At 48.0% G+C, this 25,056-nt stretch overlaps 1 protein-coding gene across 1 annotated transcript in view; it reads right to left on the bottom strand.

The window, feature by feature from the left end:
* The window catches only part of CFAP70 (cilia and flagella associated protein 70), a 47,004-nt gene that overhangs the window by 4,777 nt on the left and 17,171 nt on the right, over positions 1-25,056 (bottom strand). The window contains exons 7-25 of the mRNA XM_083152736.1: positions 24,464-24,652; positions 21,947-22,041; positions 21,656-21,755; positions 19,622-19,756; positions 19,135-19,296; positions 18,508-18,591; positions 18,288-18,379; positions 17,019-17,079; positions 16,552-16,743; positions 16,163-16,294; positions 14,936-15,061; positions 11,640-11,773; positions 9,818-9,933; positions 5,977-6,135; positions 5,039-5,206; positions 2,378-2,466; positions 2,143-2,295; positions 1,807-1,968; positions 1,516-1,605 (exon numbers count right to left, since the gene is read on the bottom strand). Coding sequence (XP_083008862.1) covers positions 1,516-1,605; positions 1,807-1,968; positions 2,143-2,295; positions 2,378-2,466; positions 5,039-5,206; positions 5,977-6,135; positions 9,818-9,933; positions 11,640-11,773; positions 14,936-15,061; positions 16,163-16,294; positions 16,552-16,743; positions 17,019-17,079; positions 18,288-18,379; positions 18,508-18,591; positions 19,135-19,296; positions 19,622-19,756; positions 21,656-21,755; positions 21,947-22,041; positions 24,464-24,652 — 2,439 coding nt within the window. The remainder of the gene's footprint in view (positions 1-1,515; positions 1,606-1,806; positions 1,969-2,142; positions 2,296-2,377; positions 2,467-5,038; positions 5,207-5,976; positions 6,136-9,817; positions 9,934-11,639; positions 11,774-14,935; positions 15,062-16,162; positions 16,295-16,551; positions 16,744-17,018; positions 17,080-18,287; positions 18,380-18,507; positions 18,592-19,134; positions 19,297-19,621; positions 19,757-21,655; positions 21,756-21,946; positions 22,042-24,463; positions 24,653-25,056) is intronic.

Here is a 25,056-nt window from a genome sequence, read left to right as displayed (position 1 = left end):
CCTCAACTGAAAGCTGAGGATCCCCTCTTTCCAAGGGTATAAGAATTGTAAAAATCGGCCCTTGGGAACTGGAGATATCTTACTTCAAAGCAGTGGTCCCCATCCAAGCCTGTTAATTGTTATTCCCAGTCAGATATTTTGGGTTCTGTCTGACTTAGAGTTTTTCTGAGGCTATATTCCAAAAGCTGAGACTCTCCCTCTTTAAAGGACACTAGAAGCTTGTCTCTACTGTTCCCAGAACCAGAGATATCAGCCTGCCAGCAGCTGGTTACTGCTCCAGCTCCACACACCTGGTATGTAGTTTTATATTCTCGTTGGCAGATTGCTCTGCCTCCTGAACTCTGATCTCCCAGTCCCCAATACCATTTGGTAGGTGGGATTCTCTAGTTGTTAATTCCATTAAGCTAATAAATCTATTTCCGGGAACTGGAGATATCTGCAGTCAAGCAAGCTGTCCTCCCACCAGACAATTATGAATAATAAGCCCACTCCACTATACACCCCTCCTCTGTGTATTAAACATCCTCCACCACCCTGGAAGTTATGTATCAGGACCCCTTCATTCAGCCCAATGCCCCCTTCTCCCACCATCTGTGCAGTAAAGGGGTAATTAGTGGAGATTACTGACCCAGGCCCTACATGCTGTGCGGTTGATATAATACCACCCACAGGACATCAAAACTTCCCCCACCCCTACTGCTGGAGGATCGGTAGGGGCCCCAATACATTGCTATGCCCAGGGGTCTACACTGCTGTTGACGCCCCTGTATGTATGTATGTATGTATATTTCATATTATTATTATTTATATACATTTGGTCTATCTATAATACTTTAACTGACCCAGCATATACTGGGTCACCTAAGTGTCCATCTCCGTGCTTTGCTCCGCCCCTCTGGAAACCCCCTTCTGAAAATCCTGCTTTTGCCACTGGGGCCCCACCCGTCGCTATCCCCCTGGTGATTAATATCCAGCACGCTGGATAACTCTAGTTAATCGCCAGTCAGGACCAGTGTTCTCATTGGAGAACACTGGCCCTGACAGATCGCTGTGCAGCGCTGTGTTCGGAGCGATCTGAGGGATCTACATTGGTCAGATCGCTCAGCAGTGTCGTCTTGTGTGTGGGGCCCCTAAAGAGATTCTGACCCTGACTTAGTAAAATCTGGAATCCGTTGAATAAGGGATTCGGGAATATCCACCATAATAATCTCAGTAATGTTTCTGTAGTGTATTAGTTATGTAGCTATGTAATAACAATCGGTTCCGCTTATATAATAGCTTACTCCGCTGTGTGCACTCATCAGGGGCTTGTTGTGTGCAGAGTGAGAGCGACTGAGGGCCTGATTCAGATATCCCTGCTGTGCGAATTTGCGCAGCGACCAATTATCGACATACTGCGCATTTCACTATAGTGGAGGGCTTCTACCTGCTCTCTGGCCGCTGCACATCGCTCAGCAGCAATCGGGTCTGAATTACCCCCAGAGAGCGTGGATTGTATATTACACAGAACATTACCCTGTAACAGGCGATGCCGGCGCCCAGCCAGGTCAGGCAGGTGGGAGTGCGCTTACAGGCCAGCAGGTACGTCGTCTTGGCCTTTTCATACTGTAATGTGAAGGAAACAGAGACTGTACATTAATACATGCAACTGTGGGAACTATAAACACAGCAACTTTCAATAAACTTTATTGATTGTAATCAGTAGTTAACGATCTCCAGAGAACTGCTGGGAGCTGTAGACAAATGAACAACAGGTACAGGTAGAGCATTTGGCCTCTGAACACCTCATTACATATCTGTACTTACCTCTCCTTCTTGGAGGTAGATGGACCCCAGGCGGAGGTAGACAGAATGCATCTCCGAGGCATCAGCCACCAAGCTGACAGTGTGCTCATAACATTCCCGGCCCTCGCCCTTCCGTCCGCTCAGGTAGCGCAGGTGCCCGGTGAGGGCCCAAACGTCGGGGTTCTGTATCAGGGTGGCAGAGACGCTATTAGCTGCTGACACATCACATTCATTTCCCTCCTGACATACACGGACCTCTTCACACATGGCAGCAAATTACAGGACACAGCTAAAAACCCAACAATAATTCAAGAAGAATTCCATGAGAAATGCATAATAATGACAATCCGGGCATACCTGGTGATCTATCTCGGATGCCCGCAGCAGGTTCTCATTGGCCGCATCGTACTCTTTCCTCAGCAGGTGCATCTGGGCGCACATCAGGTGGTAGCTGCAGCTGGGTCCCCCCTCTGGGCACAGGAGCTCATGTGACAGCGCTTTCTGGACAAACTAATGGATGGACACGTCAGTAATGTGCGGCTGAGACCGGGGTTTCATGCAGTTTTTTTTAACCTCCATTAGAAACACTGACCTGGGTGGCATTGACCTGTGCCAGGAATTTTGCAGCTTCCATGTAGATGCTACTGACACTGGGTGGAGGATCTTCAGTGGTGTCGTTACCTGCAGGTGTATACACGAGGGGTTACCATGCAGTGTACGTTACCATGGAGTGTACGTTACCATGGAGAGTATGTTACCATGGAGTGTATGTTACCATGGAGTGTATGTTACCATCGAGCGTACGTTACGTTGAGTGTATGTTACCATGCAGTGTATGTTACCATGCAGTGTATGTTATCATGGAGAGTACGTTACCATGGAGAGTACGTTACCATGGAGAGCACGTTACCATGCAGTGTACGTTACCATGGAGAGTACGTTACCATGAAGAGTACGTTACCATGGAGAGTACGTTACCATGGAGATTACGTTACCATGGAGAGTACGTTACCATGGAGCGTACGTTACCATGGAGAGTACGTTACCATGGAGAGCACGTTACCATGGAGCGTACGTTACCATGGAGCGTATGTTACCATGGAGCGTATGTTACCATGCAGTGTATGTTACCATGGAGAGTACGTTACCATGGAGAGCACGTTACCATGGAGCGTACGTTACCATGGAGCGTATGTTACCATGGAGCGTACGTTACCATGGAGTGTATGTTACCATCGAGCGTACGTTACGTTGAGTGTATGTTACCATGCAGTGTATGTTACCATGCAGTGTATGTTATCATGGAGAGTACGTTACCATGGAGAGCACGTTACCATGCAGTGTACGTTACCATGGAGAGTACGTTACCATGAAGAGTACGTTACCATGGAGAGTACGTTACCATGGAGCGTACGTTACCATGGAGATTACGTTACCATGGAGAGTAAGTTACCATGGAGCGTATGTTACCATGGAGAGTACGTTACCATGGAGAGCACGTTACCATGGAGCGTACGTTACCATGGAGCGTATGTTACCATGGAGCGTATGTTACCATGCAGTGTATGTTACCATGGAGCGTACGTTACCCTGGAGCGTATGTTACCCTGGAGCGTACGTTACCATGGAGGGTACGTTACCATGGAGCATACGTTACCATGGAGAGTAAGTTACCATGGAGTGTATGTTACCATGGAGAGTACGTTACCATGGAGCGTACGTTACCATGGAGAGCACATTACCATGGAGTGTATGTTACCATGGAGCGTATGTTACCATGCAGTGTATGTTACTATGCAGTGTATGTTACCATGGAGAATATGTTACCATGGAGAGTACGTTACCATGGAGATTATGTTACCATGGGATGCGGTCATTTGGTCTACTGCATTATGGTAGAAAGTCATTAGGTCGAATCCATTAGGTCGACATGCTAAAAGGTCGACATGACTCTAGGTCGACATGGGAAAAGGTCGACATGATTCTAGTTCGAAAGGTCATTAGTTCGACAGGTCATTAGTTCGACAAGGTCATTAGTTCGACATTGTCTATGTCGACATTCACAAGGTCGACATGGAGTTTTTCACTGTTTTTTGAGTCAACATGTGCCGACAGGCGGTATTTCATGCCCTACCATCCACTAGGGCGTGGTGGGAGAATAAAATAGTGTGCCGAGCGTAGCGAGGCACCGTGCCCGACGCATAGCGAGCGCAGCGAGCGATGCGAGGGGATGCAGTGCACTTTAAACTGTGTCCATGTCGACTGTGTTGACATTCAGGTAAAAAAAACAGAGAAAAACCCCATGTCGACCTTGTGAATGTCGACATAGACAATGTCGAACTAATGACCTTGTCGAACTAATGACCTGTCGAACTAATGACCTTTCGACCTAGAATCATGTCGACCTTTTCCCATGTCGACTTAGAATCATGTCGACCTTTTAGCATGTCGACCTAATGGATTCGACCTAATGACTTTCTACCATAATGCAATAGACCAAATGATCCCAACCCTTTACCATGGAGTGTACGTTACCATGGAGAGTACGTTACCATGGAGAGTACGTTACCATGGAGCGTATGTTACCATGCAGTATATGTTACCATGGAGCGTACATTACCATGGAGTGTATGTTACCATGGAGAGTACGTTACCATGGAGTGTACGTTACCATGGAGTGTACGTTACCATGGAGTGTACGTTACCATTTAGATTATGTTACCATGGAGAGTATGTTACCATGGATGTTATACTAAACATACATGCAAAACTTCTTATTAGTTTACAGATCCTCAGTATTAATTCTGAATGGCCAATGACATTTCGTTACACACCGATATTATAAATGATACCCCCCCCCCTTGTGTCCACTACTTGTCTTCCTTGATTAGTGTAGAATTAGAAAAACAAATGACACAATAATTGTGAACTACACTAACGCCCCATACACACGGTTCTATTTGATCTAGTTTTTATTAGATTTTGCTTATATAAACATAATCGAACCAACATCGAATGGTTTTCAGCCACATTTGATCCCGCTGTGCGGCCCTGCGGCATCAAAATCTAATAGAAAAATAGAAATAGATAGACTGTGCAAGCAGGACTATGTAGTAAGGAGCTGTACCATATAGTCCATGTTGAATGTGTTTCGCTTGCCATTCGATTCGATCCCGATGGAATCGAGATTGGATCGCAAGCAAAATCGCACCGTGTGCACACCCCTTAGTACTGACGTACAGAAGACACCCACCTTTGTCACCACCGGCCTTGCTCTTAGTGACCACCGATGGAGGAGACTTGGGCACTACGTTTGGCTGATCCTCCTCTGAGTGTTGGGCGGTTACGGTGAGATCTTCTGATGCAGTCTGGCCCCCCGGGGCTCTGGCCATGTTCCCCTCTGTGAGTTCTCCTTTGGAAACTGAACTCACCAACAATCAGAGAATAAATAAGATGATCTCTCTAAATTTACTAAGATGGGAGTTCTATTGAAGATGGGGTGTTTCCCGTAGCAACCAATCAGATTCTGCTTCTTTTTTATTTAGCTCCTTCTAGAAGATAATACACATACAATTGGATTGGTTGCTATGGGCAACACCACCTCTTTTCAGTTTTAGTAGCCATAAGAAATCTACCCCCAAGATTCTGCTTAGGGCAGTACGAGATGTCACTACAGATGAGCAGGGTCATTTCCAGTTTGGGGTTTTTGGTAGTACATTATACAAACTACCCCCCGCCTGCCTTGCTTTCCTTAATGTGGAAGTCCCTCCTTTAAAACAATGTCACCTAAGGCATAGACAGTGCCTCTGCTGCCCATGCCAGTGTCTTAGCCAGTGGGGGGCAGGGCAATGAATGCCCACTAGTTCCTTGTTAATGATCTGACTTTGAGCGATCTCAGTGCGGATGACAGTAGCTTTGGTCACAGCGTAAATCACAAGGGGTAAAAGACAAAAGGAGGAAGGGGGAGGGGTTTGATTTGTCATACTCCACCCAAAAAAATTAAATAACATTTATTGGGAATCTATCTTGTGTACATACTAAATAGAAGCTAGAAACTAGAAGCAAACCCCTTACTGATGGAGCTATTTGCTCCTGCACAGGAAGCCTGCAAATTCTATATATATGAACTTACTATATTAGATGGATTTATATAAAGGTGCATACACCAAGGTGGCTGGGTGCTCCTGTTACCTCTCTCCCCAGCTTCTCCAATCACAGTCCTCCCACTGTCCGGAGAGTTGAACCGAGCCACAGAACCCTCCGTGGCCAACTCGGCCTGGTGGTGTTTTCTAGCTTCGGAGAACGCCATCTCCATCCGGATGTCATTCCCTTGGATCTCATACAGCAGACCTGCAGGACGTAGGGAACGCTGGTTACCCAACGCTCAGCATAATAATAAATCTCCTTTGTATTTAGTAAAAATGATCAATGTATAAACACTCAGAAAGTAGCAATGCTGGATATGACTATATTTGAGATCAATAGGATGTAGGTACATTTTAAGTCAAAAATCCAAAAACGGCAACTAACATTTTGTCTGTATGGCATATTACATCCCAATATTCTTCATTGCTTTGCACTTGATAGTTGTATGTTGCAATGTTATAAGGAGCTGGGACTCTCCTTGCTGTGGGTACACTTCTCCTTACTTCGTTTTGTTTACTAAAGAATTTACTAAAGTGTGAGATGTTGCCATAGCAACCAATCAGATTTTACTTATCAGATAAAAAATGGCAGGAATCCGATTGGTTGCTATGGGCGTCACTCACTTCTAAAAACTCACATTTTAGTCAATTTACCCACTATACTTAAAGAGCACCTCTTACCTATGCACTGCAGGCAGCCATTTTGTGATTTGATACTCACGGTACTGCAGCCTATCTGCTTACTAGCTACAAGTGCTTTCATGAATATTGGTCGTGGCTCATGAATATTGGTCATGGCTCATGAATATTGGTCATGGCTCATGAATATTGGACATGGCTCATGAATATTGGTTATGGCTCATGAATATTGGACGTGGCTCATGAATATTAGTCAAGGCTCATGAATATTGGACATGGCTTATGAATATTGGACATGGCTCATGAATATTGGACATGGCTCATGAATATTGGACATGGTTCATGAATATTGGACATGGCTCACGAATATTGGTCATGGCTCATGAATATTGGTCATGGTCATGAATATTGGACATGGCTCATGAATATTGGTTATGGCTCATGAATATTGGATGTGGCTCATGAATATTAGTCAAGGCTCATGAATATTGGACATGGCTCATGAATATTGGATATGGCTCATGAATATTGGACATGGTTCATGAATATTGGACATGGCTCACGAATATTGGTCATGGTCATGAATATTGGACATGGCTCATGAATATTGGTCATGGTCATGAATATTGGACATGGTTCATGAATATTGGACATGGCTCATGAATATAGGTCATGGCGCATGAATATTGGACATGGCTCATAAATATTGGTCAAGAATATTGGACATGGTTCATGAATATTGGACAAGGCTCATGAATATTGGTCATGGCTCATGAATATTGGACATGGCTCATGAATATTGGACATGGCTCATGAATATTGGACATGGCTCACGAAAATTGGTCATGGAGCATGAATATTGGACATGGCTCATGAATATTGGTCGTGGCTCATGAATATTGGTCGTGGCTCATGAATATTAGTCAAGGCTCATGAATATTGGACATGGCTCAAGAATATTGGTCATGGCTCATGAATATTGGTCGTGGCTCATGAATATTAGTCAAGGCTCATGATTATGGATCACGGCTCATGAATATTGGACATAGCTCATAGATATTGGACAGAGCTCATAAATATTGGACACGGCTCATGAATATTGGACATGGCTCATGAATATTGGACATGGCTCATGAATATTGGACATGGCTCATGAATATTGGACACGGCTCATGAATATTGGACATAGCTCATAAATATTGGACACAGCTTATGAATATTGACACAGCTCATGAATATTGGACACAGCTCATAAATATTGGACACGGCTCATGAATATTGGACATGGCTCATGAATATTGGACATGGCTCATGAATATTGGACATGGCTCATTAATATTGGACATGGCTCATGAATATTGGACATGGCTCATGAATATTGGACATGGCTCATGAATATTGGACACGGCTCATGAATATTGATCACGGCTCATGAATATTGGACATGGCTCATGAATATTGGACACGGCTCATGAATATTGATCACGGCTCATGAATATTGGACATGGCTCATAAATATTGGACACGGCTCATGAATATTGGACACGGCTCATGAATATAGGACATGGCTCATAAATATTGGACATGGCTCATGAATATTGGACACGGCTCATAAATATTGGACACGGCTCATGAATATTGGACATGGCTCATAAATATTGGACATGGCTCATAAATATTGGACATGGCTCATGAATATTGGACATGGCTCATGAATATTGGACATGGCTCATGAATATTGGACATAGCTCATAAATATTGGACATGGCTCATGAATATTGGACATAGCTCATAAATATTGGACACGGCTCATGAATATTGATCACGGCTCATGAATATAGGACATGGCTCATAAATATTGGACATGGCTCATGAATATTGGACACGGCTCATGAATATTGGACATGGCTCATGAATATAGGACATGGCTCATAAATATTGGACATGGCTCATGAATATTGGACACGGCTCATAAATATTGGACATGGCTCATGAATATTGGACATGGCTCATAAATATTGGACATGACTCATGAATATTGTACATAGCTCATGAATATTGGACATGGTTCATGAATATAGGACACGGCTCATGAATATAGGACACGGCTCATGAATATAGGACACGGCTCATGAATATAGGACACGGCTCATGAATATAGGACACGGCTCATGAATATTGGACACGGCTCATGACTATAGGACACGGCTCATGAATATAGGACCTGGCGAACCTCAGTAATGTCACTGGTGATAGCTGCCTCAGTTGTGTAAACATAACAAGTGCACATTACATATGATAGGGAATAAAATGCATTCTCCAGGCTTGGAATCTTAAAACCTATTATTGCACAGTGCACCACTAAGTAAGGCCAATAAGTAATGTCTGCGCTAAATCAGGCATGTTACTATACTAGGGGTCACTTAGACAGTGTAAGCTTCAATCTATTGTCCACTGCGTGTGTGAGGAATGCACCAGTGCCTCAGTTGCGCTCTTTCTCTGCAACGACTTTTGCAATATGTACCAAACGGCTGCTATTTGACTGTAAAGCATTTATTAATGGTTGCCCAGCTTCTATTATGTCTGCTTCTACTGCGTGTAACTGGGACAGTTGGAAATACTTCTATAATCAGTGGCATAACTACTGAGGGTGCAGGGGATGCAGCTAAGGGGCCCTGGTGCATGGAGGGCCCACAGCTACCCCTGCACCGTCACTGGCAGCTACCAATGGCCGCAGCTCTCACTTCTTGTAGCATAAAACCAAATGACCTCTCCCTTCATACGCCAAGCCTGCAGCTGCAGTGCTGCACAGAAAATATAGCTGAGGGGGTTAGACTCAGAGTACCTAGATTTCTGGGAATTTAGGAGGCGGAGCTTACTGACAGGAAGTGCTACAGATCATACTTGTTCCTCCTCCCTCCCTCTTTCTCTCTCTCTATCTCTCACTCCCTCTCTCTCTTTCCCACTAATTTCCTCTCCTCTACCTGGCATAACGTGTAACAGGGACTTTACCTGGCATAATGGGGGCTCTGCCTGGTATAACAGGGGCTCTACCTGGCATAATGTGGGCCATACCTTGCGAAACGGGGTTCTACCTGGTGTAGCATGTAATGGGGGCTCTACCTGGCGTACCTTGGGCTCTACCTGGTGTGAAGTGTAACTGGGGCTCTACCTGGCATAATGGGGACTCTAGTTACGCCCCCGTCTATAATAGTGTCAGCGATAAGCGGTGGATTTATCATACATACCCAGCATGGTCCAGGCCAGTGGACTTTTGGGGTCCACACATGTAGCATCTTCAAAGAACACCTCTGCCCCATCCACATTGTCCATCAGAGCAGCCACTATGCCGCACAGGAGCAAGCTGCACAGACAGCGCAATGTTATTGCTACACCCACACATCAGCATCAGCGGCCATCAGCCTTATACTGAAGCTGGGAAATACACATCACACCTTTGAGAGAAACAGAAAAGGTTGCCCATAGCAACTAATCAGCTTCTGTCATTTCATAGACTGTGCTAGAAAAATTACAGTTATAAGGTAATTGGTTGCTCTGGGCAACTTCTCCAGTAACTATTGCTGATATTAAACAACATATGAATACATACATGTACAGATACAGTGTACAAAGTAGATCATTTTACCCACCAGCTTTATCTTTTATACATTTCCCACCACTAGCATCCATACTCCTGTCTTCATGCCTCCTGCTCTGGTCTTCCTTTCCCCCGTAACTCATCTCCAGCAATCCGCAAATGTACTGTAATTCTCCAGCCATCTCCTTACTTGTACTGCATCCCCCTCCCCGTTACTCATCTCCAGCCACCCTCCTATGTACTGTAATTCTCCAGCCATCTCCTTACTTGTACTGCATCCCCCTCCCCGTTACTCATCTCCAGCCACCCTCCTATGTACTGTAATTCTCTCCAGCCATCTCCTTACTTGTACTGCATTTCTCCCGTAAATCATCTCCAGCCACCCTCCTATGTACTGTAATTCTCTCCAGCCATCTCCTTACATGTACTGTATTTCTCCCGTTACTCATCTCCAGCCACCTTCCTATGTACTGTAATTCTCTCCAGCCACCTCCTCAATTGTACCGCATCCCCCCTACCCCGTTACTCATCTCCAGCCACCCTCCTATGTACTGTAATTCTCTCCAGTCATCTCCTTACTTGTACTGCATCCCCACTCCCCCGATACTCATAATCTCCAGCCACCCTCCTATGTACTGTACTGTAATTCTCTCCAGCCACCTCCTTACTCATCCCCAGCCACCCTCCTATGTACTGTAATTCTCTCCAGTCATCTCCTTACTTGTACTGAATTCCTCCCCTGTTATTCATCTCCAGTCCCCCATTACTCATCTCCAGCCACCATCCTACTATGTACTGTAATTCTCTCCAGCCATCTCCTTACTTATACTGTATTTCTCCCCTGTTATCCATCTCCAGCCACCTTTCTATGTACTGTCATTCTCTCCAGCCATCTCCTTTTACTACATTTCTCCCATGTTACTCATCTCCAGCCACCTTCCTATGTACTGTCATTCTCTCCAGCCATCTTACTTGTACTGCATTTCTCCTGTTACTCATCTCCAGCCACCCACCTATGCACTGCAATTCTCTCCAGCCATCTCCTTACTTGTACTGCATTCCTCCTGTTACTCATCTCCAGCCACCCACCTATGCACTGTAATTATCTCCAGCCATCTCCTTACTTGTACTGCATTTCTCCTGTCACTCATCTCCAACCTCCCACCTGTGTACTGTAATTCTCTCCAGCCATCTCCTTACTTGTACTGCATTCCTCCCCCCCGTTACTCATCTCCAGTCCCCCCTTTACTCATCTCCAGCCACCCTCCTATTTACTGTGCTTCTCTCCAGCCATCTCCTTACTTGGACTGCATTTCTCCCCCACAACCCTCTCTTATAATTCATCCCTCAATACATTTGATCCTATCCTATGTAATTACTTCTTCCTCTCCCCTGTAACTCATCACCCCTCTCCAACCCTCCCAGTACCACCAAGGGCCTGCTAATCGCTGCCTTATACTCAGCTCTGTCACCTGGGAATATGCTCGTAGTTTAAGAGCAAAGCCTCTTGGAAGCATTCCTGCGCTTTAATGTGGTCACCGACCAATAGCTTGAAACTGCCATAATCCAACCAGTGATGGATGCTCTGCCGGTCACGAGCCAGTCTCTGTATGGGAGAAAGGCAATCAATCAATGGGTCAATGCCAACCGCTACTCAATCATTTACTGTCACCGTGTAGCACCAACATAATATGTGACAGCAGCATCAGGCCTAGGGAGCTCACAATCTAAATGTAAAATATGGTATCTGGATGGCTGACAGACTATATCTACCTACAGTAGGTCGACAGTCAATGGGTCAACAACATATGGTCGACATATATTTTCGTCATGGCCAAACTCATGCCAACCTTTTCATGTGTCGACCTTTTCCGGTTCAACCTTTGCTTGTGTCGACATTGTGCAAGTCGACCTTTTGGGATCAACCTAGACATTGTCGACCTGCTATACCACATCCGTAAAATAAAAAAATTCAGTCTTGTACCCGCGCATGTGGGTGATATCACCAGGGAGAGCTGAATATTGGGAGAACATGTGACAATAGAAATCTAGAACCCTGCGGTTGTCAGGGAAACGTTACATAGAATCACAGTGAGAACATAATGAGCCTTATTTATTATGCTGGATCTTCGCTGCTTTGATCACAGCTCTCATTACTTTAAACGCATCTATAATAAGTCATTGGCTGCGCGCTCTCCTCCCAATGCTGCGCGCTCTCCTCCTAATGCTGCGCGCTCTCCTCCCAATGCTACGCGCTCTCCTCCCAATGCTGCGCGCTCTCCTCCCAATGCTGCATGCTCTCCTCCCAATGCTGCGCGCTCTCCTCCTAATGCTGCGCGCTCTCCTCCCAATGCTGCATGCTCTCCTCCCAATGCTGCGCGCTCTCCTCCCAATGCTGCATGCTCTCCTCCCAATGCTGCGCGCTCTCCTCCCAATGCTGCGCGCTCTCCTCCCAATGCTGCGCGCTCTCCTCCCAATGCTGCACGCTCTCCTCCCAATGCTGCATGCTCTCCTCCCAATGCTGCGCGCTCTCCTCCCAATGCTGCGCGCTCTCCTCCCAATGCTACGCGCTCTCCTCCCAATGCTGCGCGCTCTCCTCCCAATGCTGCATGCTCTCCTCCCAATGCTGCGCGCTCTCCTCCCAATGCTGCATGCTCTCCTCCCAATGCTGCGCGCTCTCCTCCCAATGCTGCGCGCTCTCCTCCCAATGCTGCGCGCTCTCCTCCCAATGCTGCACGCTCTCCTCCCAATAATGCGCGCTCTCCTCCCAATAATACGCGCTCTCCTCCCAATGCTGCGCTCTCTCTTCCCAATGCTGCGCTCTCTCTTCTTAATGCTGCGTGCTCTCCTCCCAATGCTGCACACTCTCCTCCCAATGCTGCGCGCTCTCCTCCCAATGCTGCGCGCTCTCCTCCCAATGCTGCACGCTCTCCTCCCAATGCTGCATGCTCTCCTCCCAATGCTGCGCGCTCTCCTCCCAATGCTGCATGCTCTCCTCCCAATGCTACGCGCTCTCCTCCCAATGCTGCGCGCTCTCCTCCCAATGCTGCATGCTCTCCTCCCAATGCTGCGCGCTCTCCTCCCAATGCTGCATGCTCTCCTCCCAATGCTGCGCGCTCTCCTCCCAATGCTGCGCGCTCTCCTCCCAATGCTGCGCGCTCTCCTCCCAATGCTGCACGCTCTCCTCCCAATAATGCGCGCTCTCCTCCCAATAATACGCGCTCTCCTCCCAATGCTGCGCTCTCTCTTCCCAATGCTGCGCTCTCTCTTCTTAATGCTGCGTGCTCTCCTCCCAATGCTGCACGCTTTCCTCCCAATGCTGCGCGCCCTCCTCCCAATATTGCGCGCTCTCCTCCCAATGCTGCGCGCTCTCCTCCCAATGCTGCACGCTCTCCTCCCAATGCTGCGCGCTCTCCTCCCAATGCTGCACGCTCTCCTCCCAATGTTGCGCGCTCTCCTCCCAATGCTGCGCGCTCTCCTCCCAATGCTGCACGCTCTCCTCCCAATGCTGCGCGCTCTCCTCCCAATGCTGCACGCTCTCCTCCCAATGTTGCGCGCTCTCCTCCCAATGCTGCGCGCTCTCCTCCCAATGCTGCGCGCTCTCCTCCCAATGTTGCACGCTCTCCTCCCAATGCTGCACGCTTTCCTCCCAATGCTGCGCGCCCTCCTCCCAATATTGCGCGCTCTCCTCCCAATGCTGCGAGCTCTCCTCCCAATGCTGCGCGCTCTTCTCCCAATGCTGCGCGCTCTTCTCCCAATGCTGCGCGCTCTCCTCCCAATGCTGCGCGCTCACCTCCCAATGCTGCGCGCTCTCCTCCCAATGCTGCGCGCTCTCCTCCCAATGCTGCGCGCTCTCCTCCCAATGCTGCGCGCTCTCCTCCCAATGCTGCGCGCTCTCCTCCCAATGATGCGCGCTCTCCTCCCAATGATGCGCGCTCTCCTCCCAATGCTGCGCTCTCTCCTCCCAATGTTGCGCGCTCTCCACCCAATGCTGCGCGCTCTCCTCCCAATGCTGCGTGCTCTCCTCCCAATGCTGCGCGCTCTCCTCCCAATGCTGCGCGCTCTCCTCCCAATGCTGCGCTCTCTCCTCCCAATGTTGCGCGCTCTCCACCCAATGCTGCGCGCTCTCCTCCCAATGCTGCGTGCTCTCCTCCCAATGCTGCGCGCTCTCCTCCCAATGCTGCGCGCTCTCCTCCCAATGCTGCGCTCTCTCCTCCCAATGTTGCGCGCTCTCCTCCCAATGCTGCGCGCTCTCCTCCCAATGCTGCGCGCTCTCCTCCCAATGCTGCGCGCTCTCCTCCCAATGCTGCGCGCTCTCCTCCCAATGCTGCGCGCTCTCCTCCCAATGCTGCGCGCTCTCCTCCCAATGCTGCGCGCTCTCCTCCCAATGCTGCGCGCTCTCCTCCCAATGCTTCTGAGCCCAATACCGGGAGCAGGATGACGGTGACAATGTGTCCTACTGTGGTCTGTGGGCATGGAGGCATCTTCTCTCTCCTTTGGGACTCTGACACCCGACCTTGGTATCAGAGCCAATGCACTGCACATTGGGCCCAATTCAGACCCATTCGCTGGGCTGACAAAGGGGTTACCGACCCCGAAACGTCAGCTGTATTTTTACAGAATATATTTCACATTGGAAACTCCGCTGAGTGCCGCTGTCTGATTAGTGACCGTCTATACATTAATTATCAGGGGTCAGCAGGGTCGTTGAGGAAAGAGGGAGAATGCCGAGCTGCAGCAGTATGTACAACGGCCTCGGTCTCCTTACCTCCTGGTAATACATCTCTGCGTTATCATAGTCCTCATTCATCTCAGCTTCCTTGGCGAATCGTAAGAGCTGCTCAGAATCTGTTGCTGGGGCGGAAGGCGGTTCCTCTTTGTCACCAAACAGGGTCTGTGGGGCGTAAGAGACAGCAGGTGATATCTGGTATCTTTATAGTGGTATACCAATGATAGATCATCAATGTATTGGTCGACAGTCAAGAGGTGGACATACATTATGTGGACAGGAACAAAAGGGTCAACAGATAAAAGGGGAACAGTGCTTAAGGTCAACAGGTACAAAAGGGGAAAATGAAGTAGGACAAGCATGCTTGTTTGTACTGATGGTGACCCAAATAACGCCAAAAATGGTGTCAATCATTGTCATGTCGACTGACCCAGACAACTACTGGCACCTGATGAGCTGAGCATCGTAAATCTATTGTACCTCTCCCCATTGTAGTATGCCTAAGAACTGCCCTGACAGCGGTGGTTCCTGGTCCTTAAAAATGCAGGCATTATCACAGTCAGTGGGAAGTGGCAGGCAGCAGCATGTCAGTGCGTCCAGCAGGTGCTGGCACCCACATAGACCCCACTGTGGCTTGCTCCCCCAAGCGGCAGCTGGGGCTGCCTTACAGTAGTTACGCCACTGACCTGACCTATAGCGTAATTGCCAACACTGTACATCACATGGTCTATGCTGGAGCTGCCCCGTCTCCAGGGGGTGTGCCTCCTACATCTATGGCTCTAGTGCACCTGCAGACACCAACAGGTGCTCTTATCTCTGGTTTGCCAGGCCTACCCTCAGGGCAGTGAGCAGGATATAACTCAGCAGTCGGGTATTACCTGACTGATGTCACTGCACAGTTCCATAAATGAGTTGCCACTAAGTCTGGGAAAATAGAAGGCAAACAATGGTCACCCTGAGGGATCTCACAAGGCTACTGTATCATCAGACCATAGTCATCCCCTACCGATCTCACATCACAACGCTCTGTGCTGTTAGTCTTCAGATGGTTGTATTGGCTGTATGTTGGTCTAGATCTCAGCACTACTGAAACACTCTGTACTGCTAAGATGGTACGACTTTGCCAATGGCACCATCAGCGTATTCTCTAACTCTGGTCCCCCTCACGGCAGCACTGGCTTGAACACAGACAATTCAAATGCATCTCACGTATTCATTACTGTACCATTGTAACCGGCATGACCTCACATCCCCACCCGGAGGTACCTTGTTAAGGCTGACATGCATCTGATCCACCAGGTAGATGTACAGCTCACTCAAGAAAGCCTGCAGCTCATCGTGGTTCTGGAAGGCCGTGTTCTTCATGTATTTCTCCCGCACGATCTTCACCACTGCATGCTGCATACAGAGAAATAACAGGTATTTAGAAAATGAACCGAGCCGTGCACCCAACAGCTCCACAACGAGGAGGCCTCAGGTTTGGTTAATGAGTTGGTATTCATGCGAATGGAGCCTACCTCAATTCATCAGCTCTCGCAGCTGAAAGACCTATGATGGAGTGCCAAGGCAAACATGACCACCTACCAATCCCACCCACAACAGACCTACAGACACGAGTGGCACAAGTGCTTAGCCACGGTGGGCAGTTTAATGACCTTGAGTTGTTCCTTGAAGGCAAAGTATTTCCCCGAGCAGTTTAACTCATAGTTGAGCTGGCACTTCTGTTCCTCCAGGACTTGTGGGTCCACTTCCAGCCCTGTGGTCTCCCGCTGGCCAAACAGCTCGCAGTACTCTTCTAGGATCGCGCTGGTTATATTGGTGACCTGGCTGTGGTAGTCTGCAACCGCCTGGCGAAAAATACACAGATACGGGATCACAAGGCCCTAAATATAGGTTTATGGTCATTTTGATTTTGTGTACGGGCTCATCAACATTTACTGGTCCTTGGAAATGGGATTTCAGATTCCCAGGATAAATATTAAGCTGTTATGCCCTGGTGGCCACTTCTACAGAAAGACATAGGAATGGTGGAAGGATGGTCTTACTCCTCAGGCTACCTCCACCATCAAAGCAAATGGAACACTGTCTCGTTCTTAGATGCAGGTCTACACTGGACTCTTACCTTCTGGGCTCCAGCAGTACGTCGTCCAAGCTGAGGCCGAGCTGGTACAAGGTCCTTTACCCTGTGAAGGGGATGATATGAGACTGACCATCAGCCATTGTGTAAGCCATGTATGAAGCTTGGACAAATTATATTTAAATGCGGCGATAGATAATTCTAATACGGCAGCCATACAGATTTATAGCCAGATGGGTGAAATCTGTGGAAATATGTCCTATCCTTGGCTCAGATACATTGCAAAGAAAACTGGACATTGGTGGCCAAGATTCCAAAAAGAGAATGCAGAACTCTAATGGTGGCCCCCATGCCCAAATCTCCACATATACCGACCACAGAGGGACATAAATGATTAATACTGTGTGGATGTTGAGAGAAATGATAACTAGAATGTTATTGGTTGCTATGCGCATCATCAGCTTTAAGCTGGCCATACACTACTGTAGCAGTTTATGTCCATCCCATCCCCCGTGAGCCGCCTGGGACCTTCCCGGGCAGCAGGATCACATGCGACACATCGTATATGGTCCTTTCCTATGTGATGTATTGCAAGCAACCCCTGTTCCCCGCCGCCGGGAGGGGATTCCGAGCCGGAGGACGGACCTGCATGAACATCTGACCTCCAACGCAGGTCTGATGCGCATGGGACCCGATGGCATGTCAGACACATCCGCTGTAGTGTATGTGGGGCTTTAGTAACACTACCCCATTCCCACCCTAAGTGGCTGATTAGGGCCAATGAAAGAACGTAAAAGGTCTGGTGGGCCGGTACATACTTAGACATGCAGAAGTGGCACAATACAAGGAGGTGAAATATTGAGAACGCAGGCACTAAGGTCAGGGCAGGCAGCAAACAACCATGGTCAGAAACAATAATCCAGTAGACAATAATACTTTGGTTGTGAGAGCACATACGGTACATGCTCCCACATCCAAATCTGCAACAAGGCACCACTGAGAGCAGATCACACAAAGCCTGGACCAGGCCTAAGGGCCAGATGTATCAAGCTTCAAAAATTGATTAACTGGAGAGTGATAAACAACCAGCCAATCAGCTTATACCTGTCATCTTTCAAACCCAGTCTGTAACATGACAGGTAGGAGCTAATTGGCTGGCTGTTTATCACTTTTTGAAGCTTGATACATCTGGCTCTAAGTGCTTTCTAGTGTTAAACCCTATGACCCTGGGAGCATTACACGGGACACGATCTGAGTAATCACATCTGTACCCCTTATGCATGGGTTAATGGGATATATATGAATATCACTTACTTCAAAGCCATCTCTTCAGCCATCCGTTTGGGGACCAAAGGTTTCTCCAGGCTCAGTTCCAGCACCACATACGTCCTGGCCTCTGCGTATTGCTATGGAGAGATGAGAAAGCAGCGCCGTGTGTGAGTGACACTCAGCGAGGAAAGTTCTTGTAGGAAAACAGCGACATTACACTATAGTAATCCTGGCGTAGGCACATTCCCCCAATGAATGCCTTTACCTGGCCCTCGATGTTGGCAGTTGGTGTAACTGCCGTCCCCGGGTCAGCGTCTGCTACTTCTGTTGTCTTCTGCACTGCGGACATCTGTAGGCAGAAATATAGGGGTTATGTCCACTGCCCAATGTAGCACAGTACGAAGCCCACCGGACCTATTCCCTCATGCCGATGCCGATTTTCAGAACCGGTCTTTAATCTGCTCTAATCTTAAAACTGCGCAGTAACGGTCCAGGGAGCCTGATCCACGATGGAGTCTCACAGACTTTGCCCACAGATATGACCCATCTGTTTGGAAATTAGTATATTCTCCAAAAAAACACATTTAATATTCAATATTAAAAAAATGCGCTGTTCAAGGGAGCGGAGTTATGGCAGGTAGGGGTAGGGGGGTGCCCATAGATATCAGTGTACCAAGAACCAAGATTTTTGTTGCCGGCCCTGCCCATGGGAAACCGCGCCCTGCGTGTGGGCAATGCCTGAAATGCTCAGCTGCAAACATATGAGAAAGCATCACCGTAGGTGCCACCAACAGTGGCGGAAACAGATGTGCCTGCATGCGCGCTAAAAGTGGGTAGAAACTTTAAATTGACATTGACGCACTTTATAATCCGTCACTATTCCGGCACTCACCCGCCTGGTGTCCTTCTCCTTGGCGCCCTTCTCCTCTCTCACCAGACGGCTGGGCGCCGGCTTGCCATGAGGAGAATTGATACCCAGCGGTGCAGACACCAGCTTACTCATCAGGCTGTCCTGGCGCACGAGATCCCGCAAGACGCTGGAATGGCATTTTGTCTAGAAGAAGAGGAGAAATGTTTAACATGACAGAGCGCACTGCCGCTGGAGATGCCATTACTGTTACGTTGTTCCGTCATTCTGACTGGCAGGTAACCAATAATACGCGGTAAAGAATTTGAACCAATCAGAATCCTTTCATCTGGGTGTAATCTCTTAGTTTGATCACGTGCCTTGTATAGCGCCAACATACTCCACAGAGCTGCGTTACCAGCGAGACATCCTACACTGACACAAGAGCTTACAATCTAAAGGCACTATGGGAAATAAAACAGCAATATACCCATATTTAGTACACACATCCCCCAATATGGCTGCCGCTTACCTTCTCCAGTACTTCGGACTCCTGATAAGGAAAGACGCGGTAGGCCCCGCGCAGGCGCTTGACCCCCGGGTACAGCAGAGGCACCAGGTTCACATAGGCCACTCCGTGGAATGAGACCTGGGCATCCTCATCGCTCTGTGGGTCAGAACAGAAAATGGGTGTGGATTACTAGATAGACAGGGGGAAATTTGAAAAAAAATATGGGATTCTATTTCACATGAGATGTTGCTACGGGCAACAAATCAGAATCTACTTATTTAGCACCTTCTAGAAGATAATAGATAGAGTATCTGGTTGGTTGCCCATAGCAACAACCCATAATGTAAAAAAGAATTCCCATCTTAGTAAATTTCCCCTACAGTATCTAGACAGACAGCCAATAGGTTGACCCCAAAAGGTTGACATGCAAAAGGTCCTTACAATCTGTCATGTCGTCATTTTGATCAAAATGTCGACATGAAAAGGCCGCCATTCGTTTTTCAAATTTTTTTGGTGTCCACGTTCACAACTGTTGACATGGACCCCAGTTTAGTGTAGCACAAGCTTCAGGCACACTATTATATTCTGCCTCTATGCCGACACGGATGGTGACATAACAATTCAGTTTTAAAAACAAATGGTGAAAAACTCCTGTCTACCTTGTCATGTATCTACCATGTCGACACTTTGACCCTGTTGACCTATTGCATGTCGACATTTTGACACTGTCGACCTATTGCATGACCTTTTAACCCCGTTGACCTATTGCTCTCTTGGCTCGCCATGCTTCGGGCTCGGTGCCTCACTACGATCGGCACACTGTTATATCCTCACTCTATGCCAACGGGGCGGGTGACGCGTTCAAGTCGGTTTAAAAAAAAAAAAAAAAGGTATTCATGTCGACATTTTGACCCTGTCAATCTATTGCATGTCGACCTTTTGGGATAGACTTATTGACTGTCTAAACACTTTGGGTGAAATGTAATAGGACGAGAGATTCAGAAAGTGAGAGATTTGGTGAGAAATCTCCAGTTTTAATAAAGCGGCAATCATTTACACTGCAACATCAGCCTGGTTTGGCAGTATAAATGATTGCCGCTTTAAAAATACTGGAGATTTCTTACCAAATCTCTCACTTTCGGAATCTCTCATCCTATTTCATTCCCCCCTATAGATCTTTCAACCGGAACCAACAGAAAAGATCCAGGAGACTGCTCACATATGATACGGCCGATTGGCTCTCTGAGACGGCACGGTGCTTAATAAGAAAGACAATTGGGGCTAATACAGGCACGTAGTGAGCAGGTAAATGCTGGCCACTGCCCCCCCTGGCAGGTCTGAATTGTGCCCAGAGTAGATGTATTCCCAGAACTAATAGGAGTCATATGTGACCACCATGGAACAATGAGGCAGATGTATTAAGCCTGGTAAACTGATCATGTATCAGCCAATCAGCTCCTACCTGTCATTTTTCAAACACAGCTGATTGGCTGGTGCGTTATCACCTACCACTTTATCACTTTACCAGGCTTCATACATCTGCCCCACTGTAGCAGATTTCGCAAATAGTCAGAGCCTGATTAAAAGGGGGGGGGGGGGGGGCAGGGGTCAGCACCCCTCAGCCCCCCTTAGCAATAGGACCCTCGGCCCCCCTTACCAATATGACCTACCACCCACCACTGATCGGATTGCTCTTACGATCCGCCGCAGATCAAATCGGTAAGATCAATGCTGTGCTCCCAGCTCCGTTCCACGTGGCTGCCGTGAATGATTGACAGCCACCAGATCAGTAGGGGGCCCAGACCTAACATGGAGGCAGGCCAGTAGGAGGCCCAGACCTAACATGGAGGCAGGCCAGTATTGGGTCCAGATCACTTAGATCTTCCTAGGAGCCAGATCAGTAGGTGGCCCAGATCTACCCCAGAAAGAGGCCAGTAGGGGCCCCCGCTCTACCCTGGAGGCTGGCTAGTAGGGGGCCCAGATCTGCCCCGGAGGCGAACCAGTAGTGGGACAAACTTTTCTTATGCTTAATCCACTGCTGCACCCGGTACTTACTTTTTCAGCCTTGCTGGGTTTAGACTTGCTGGTGGTGGACAGAGGCGCCCTCATAATCTCCACGGGCCAGTACCGACATTCTGCGATCCGCTTCTGCAAGCTGCGACACACACACACCACTGTTATTACTACAATACTCACAGCCTGTGTGCAGGCCTATTCATATCACCCAACACTGCATGTAGGAGTCAGCTGTCTACAGTCAGATACATTATATCCCCGGCATTGTCTGTACATGAATTATTCACTAGTACTGTGTGATACAAGCAGAGCTGGCAGGAGAGTGGTCACCTGATCATGGTGAGCTGATCCAGGTAGCAGCGTCTCTCGATGTCCCATGTCACCCTCTTCCTGTGCGTCTCCGCTTCTACCCGGAACTCCTTGTCCTGCAGGAGGGTACAGACGCATCAATTCAATAGGCACTTATGTCACTAACATATCGACCATCAATGATTCCAAATCATCAATGGTTTATGGACGATGTGGAATACTTTTGCCATCGATGTGGGAGATCCAGATAGTTTATCTACATAGATTGCACAGCAGAAACAGTGTTTTGTTTTTTTCAAGGTCCCGGGACATGGAGCATAGTTCCGCCCCCACCGACAACCCTGAAGCCCTGCCCCCCAATGTTCTGATTGGCCTATGGGCCAGTCAGTCAAATAGAATGGATGATCATTGATAGCTAAAACTAATCGATGGTTGTCAATCATATAGTTTATATCGATGGCTTGTTGCAGAATCGCCATCAATGGCAACCATCGATGGCGACTGCACCGATGGCCATATATGAACCAAGTTATGGAAAGTAAGCCTATGACCTAAAACAGAACTGGCCAACCTATGACTCTCCAGCTGCTGTGGAAACTACAAGCCCCAGCATGCCTTGCCACAGTTTAAATATTAGGTTATGCTATAACTGTGGCGGGAGAGGGGGGAGGGGGGGGGTAGTAGTTGCACTGATAGAGTAGCCAATACAGTGTTCATTTTGGGGTTGTTTATTTACTAAGAGTTCTATTGAAGACGGGATGTTGCTATGGGCAACCATTCAGATTCCATCTATTATCTTATAGACTGTGCGGTACTTATGTAGTAACTGGGCTGCCGATTTTTTGATTGTATGCCTTAAGTTAAGGCATACAATCAGATGCGATGCGATGCGATATCGCATCGCATCGCATCGCATCCGATATCGGATGCGATGACCCGATTTTTCCATAGGAATCAATGTTAAAATGATTCCTATGGAAAAATGGGTCCTTTTCATACCCCTACTATCCAAGTGGGCATGGAGTTGGATATAAACCTGTGGCGAGCGTAGCGAGCCACCGAGCCCGAAGCGTGGCGAGCGAAGCGAGCCCCGCGAGGGGACGGTATTCGTCCCCTCGCGGGGCTCGCTTCGCTCGCCACGCTTCGGGCTCGGTGGCTCGCTACGCTCGCCACAGGTTTATATCCAACTCCATGCCCACTTGGATAGTAGGGGTATGAAAAGGACCCATTTTTCCCATTGAATTCCATGTTAAAATGGACTCAGTCCATTTTAACATTGATTCCTATGGAAAAATCGGGTCATCGCATCGCATCGCATCGCATCGAATCGCATGGTCGCATGCGATGCGATGCGATCTCCCGATCCGACCCGATTTAGAAATCGGCAGCCCAGTTACTACATAAGTACCGACTGTGCTAAATAAATAAGAAGTAGATTCTGATTGGTTGCCCATTGTAACATCCCATCATCAGTAGCACTCCCATCTTAGTAAATAAAATCCTTTGTGGCCAAATCTTGACATCCCGCATACCTACTCCCGGTATGTCTGGGAGACTCTCAATTATTTGGGTCTCCCAGACCCCAGGAAGAGCACCCCACCCATTTCCAGCTGATACAGAGATAATACCAGGAATCAAGGGTCCACAGGGAGGGGCTGGGTCAATGTGATGTGAATCGTATCATTTTGGCCCCGCCTCCTCTACTCAGACCGGCAACTATCATTATTATGCCACGTTATCACACTACCCCGCCCAGTCAGTGGCCAGCTGCATCTCCTCTCTGCACATTCTCCGCAGCAGTCCTGCGCACCTCAGTCACACCTCCACTAGCGGCTGAATTGGCGCCACTGACCAGCAAATGGTAGACCACGCCCAGACAAAGAGTCGATGAGGGCATACACATGGAATTACTGGCTATGCTGAGCTGTGCGCGGATTGTGGGCGGTTGCAAACAGTAGTTCGTAGAGCCCAGCATACGGGCAATCATCTGCGCTTAGTTGCGTGCACATGGATATGGTGAGAGTGTAACTGCGTCTGACTACAAGTCAGCACTGTCCCCACCATTGTGCAGAGCGGAGGAAGAGGAGGGGTTGTATTTCTCTTGCTTTGTGGGTTGGTGCATGGATAGCTCCACGATACAGAACACTGCGCCGCTCACGTGTATTACTAGGTATTGCGGCAGTGACAGCATCTTTACACATGAAAGTAATGTGGAGGATCCGGTCCAGCAGCAGCAGCAAGAAAACTGATGTGATCAGGGATGGGCTTATTAGCAGCACCTGTGGCCTCCTAATAAAAGTGTTTCCACGGTCATTGCTCTTGATGGTGGAATGACTACCCAAGTGATAGGGTGGGGTGTGGGCTACATTAGGGACCACTGGGGCTTTCTGAAGAGTTTGTACCATGCTGTGATTCCCTGTATGCGGCAATGCTGTAACCATACTTGCTTACGCTGATAACCCCACAGAAGAGAAACTTGGTTGTGTTGCCAATCCCCTTGTACGGTCAGACTGAGACTATAGCTGGCAAATTATCTACCTCTTTCCCATTCATTTCTCCATCCTCTTCTTCATACACTTGTCCAAGGATGAAGGCTTCTGGGATGTTCTGCGCCCCTGGGGCTGCGATTCCGCTGACGGGCCACCTCTTCTGCCGAGAGTTTGGCTCACTTTCCCCGCCCGCCTTTAGGACTCCATTGGAGAATACAAGGGGGAGATCTCTCTGCACCTATGTAATAAATGAGACTTACTAGTAAGAAAACCAAATCCTATTATTAACAAAAAACAGCTTTTGTGATCTATCGGTGCATCATACACCTATAATGATCCCCCAATGCAGAGTAACCCCTTAGTTTGCTATTCGGAATCGTATTTTGTGTAGCTCAGCATGAACGGCTTCCTTAGTACTCTGAATCGGACCGTGTGTACAGAGCCAAATTACGGCCAAATATCACCATAGGCTGCTATACAATACATGTTCAGGGAGTAAAAGGCAACTGATGCATACGGTGCCAGAACACATGGATAATATTATGAGCCCTTTAAACATAGGGACTAAGGTGGTCATTCTGGTTGACCCGCAAAGCTGCAAATTTCGCCGGTTTGTGGGTCATCTAAACGTAGCCCACACAA

This window comes from Crinia signifera, chromosome 7, assembly GCF_055691185.1.
Source record: "Crinia signifera chromosome 7, ASM5569118v1, whole genome shotgun sequence".
NCBI classification, from domain to species: Eukaryota; Metazoa; Chordata; class Amphibia; order Anura; family Myobatrachidae; genus Crinia; species Crinia signifera.
Note: the sequence above shows the minus strand (reverse complement) of the source record. Positions and strands in the feature narration are given on the sequence as shown.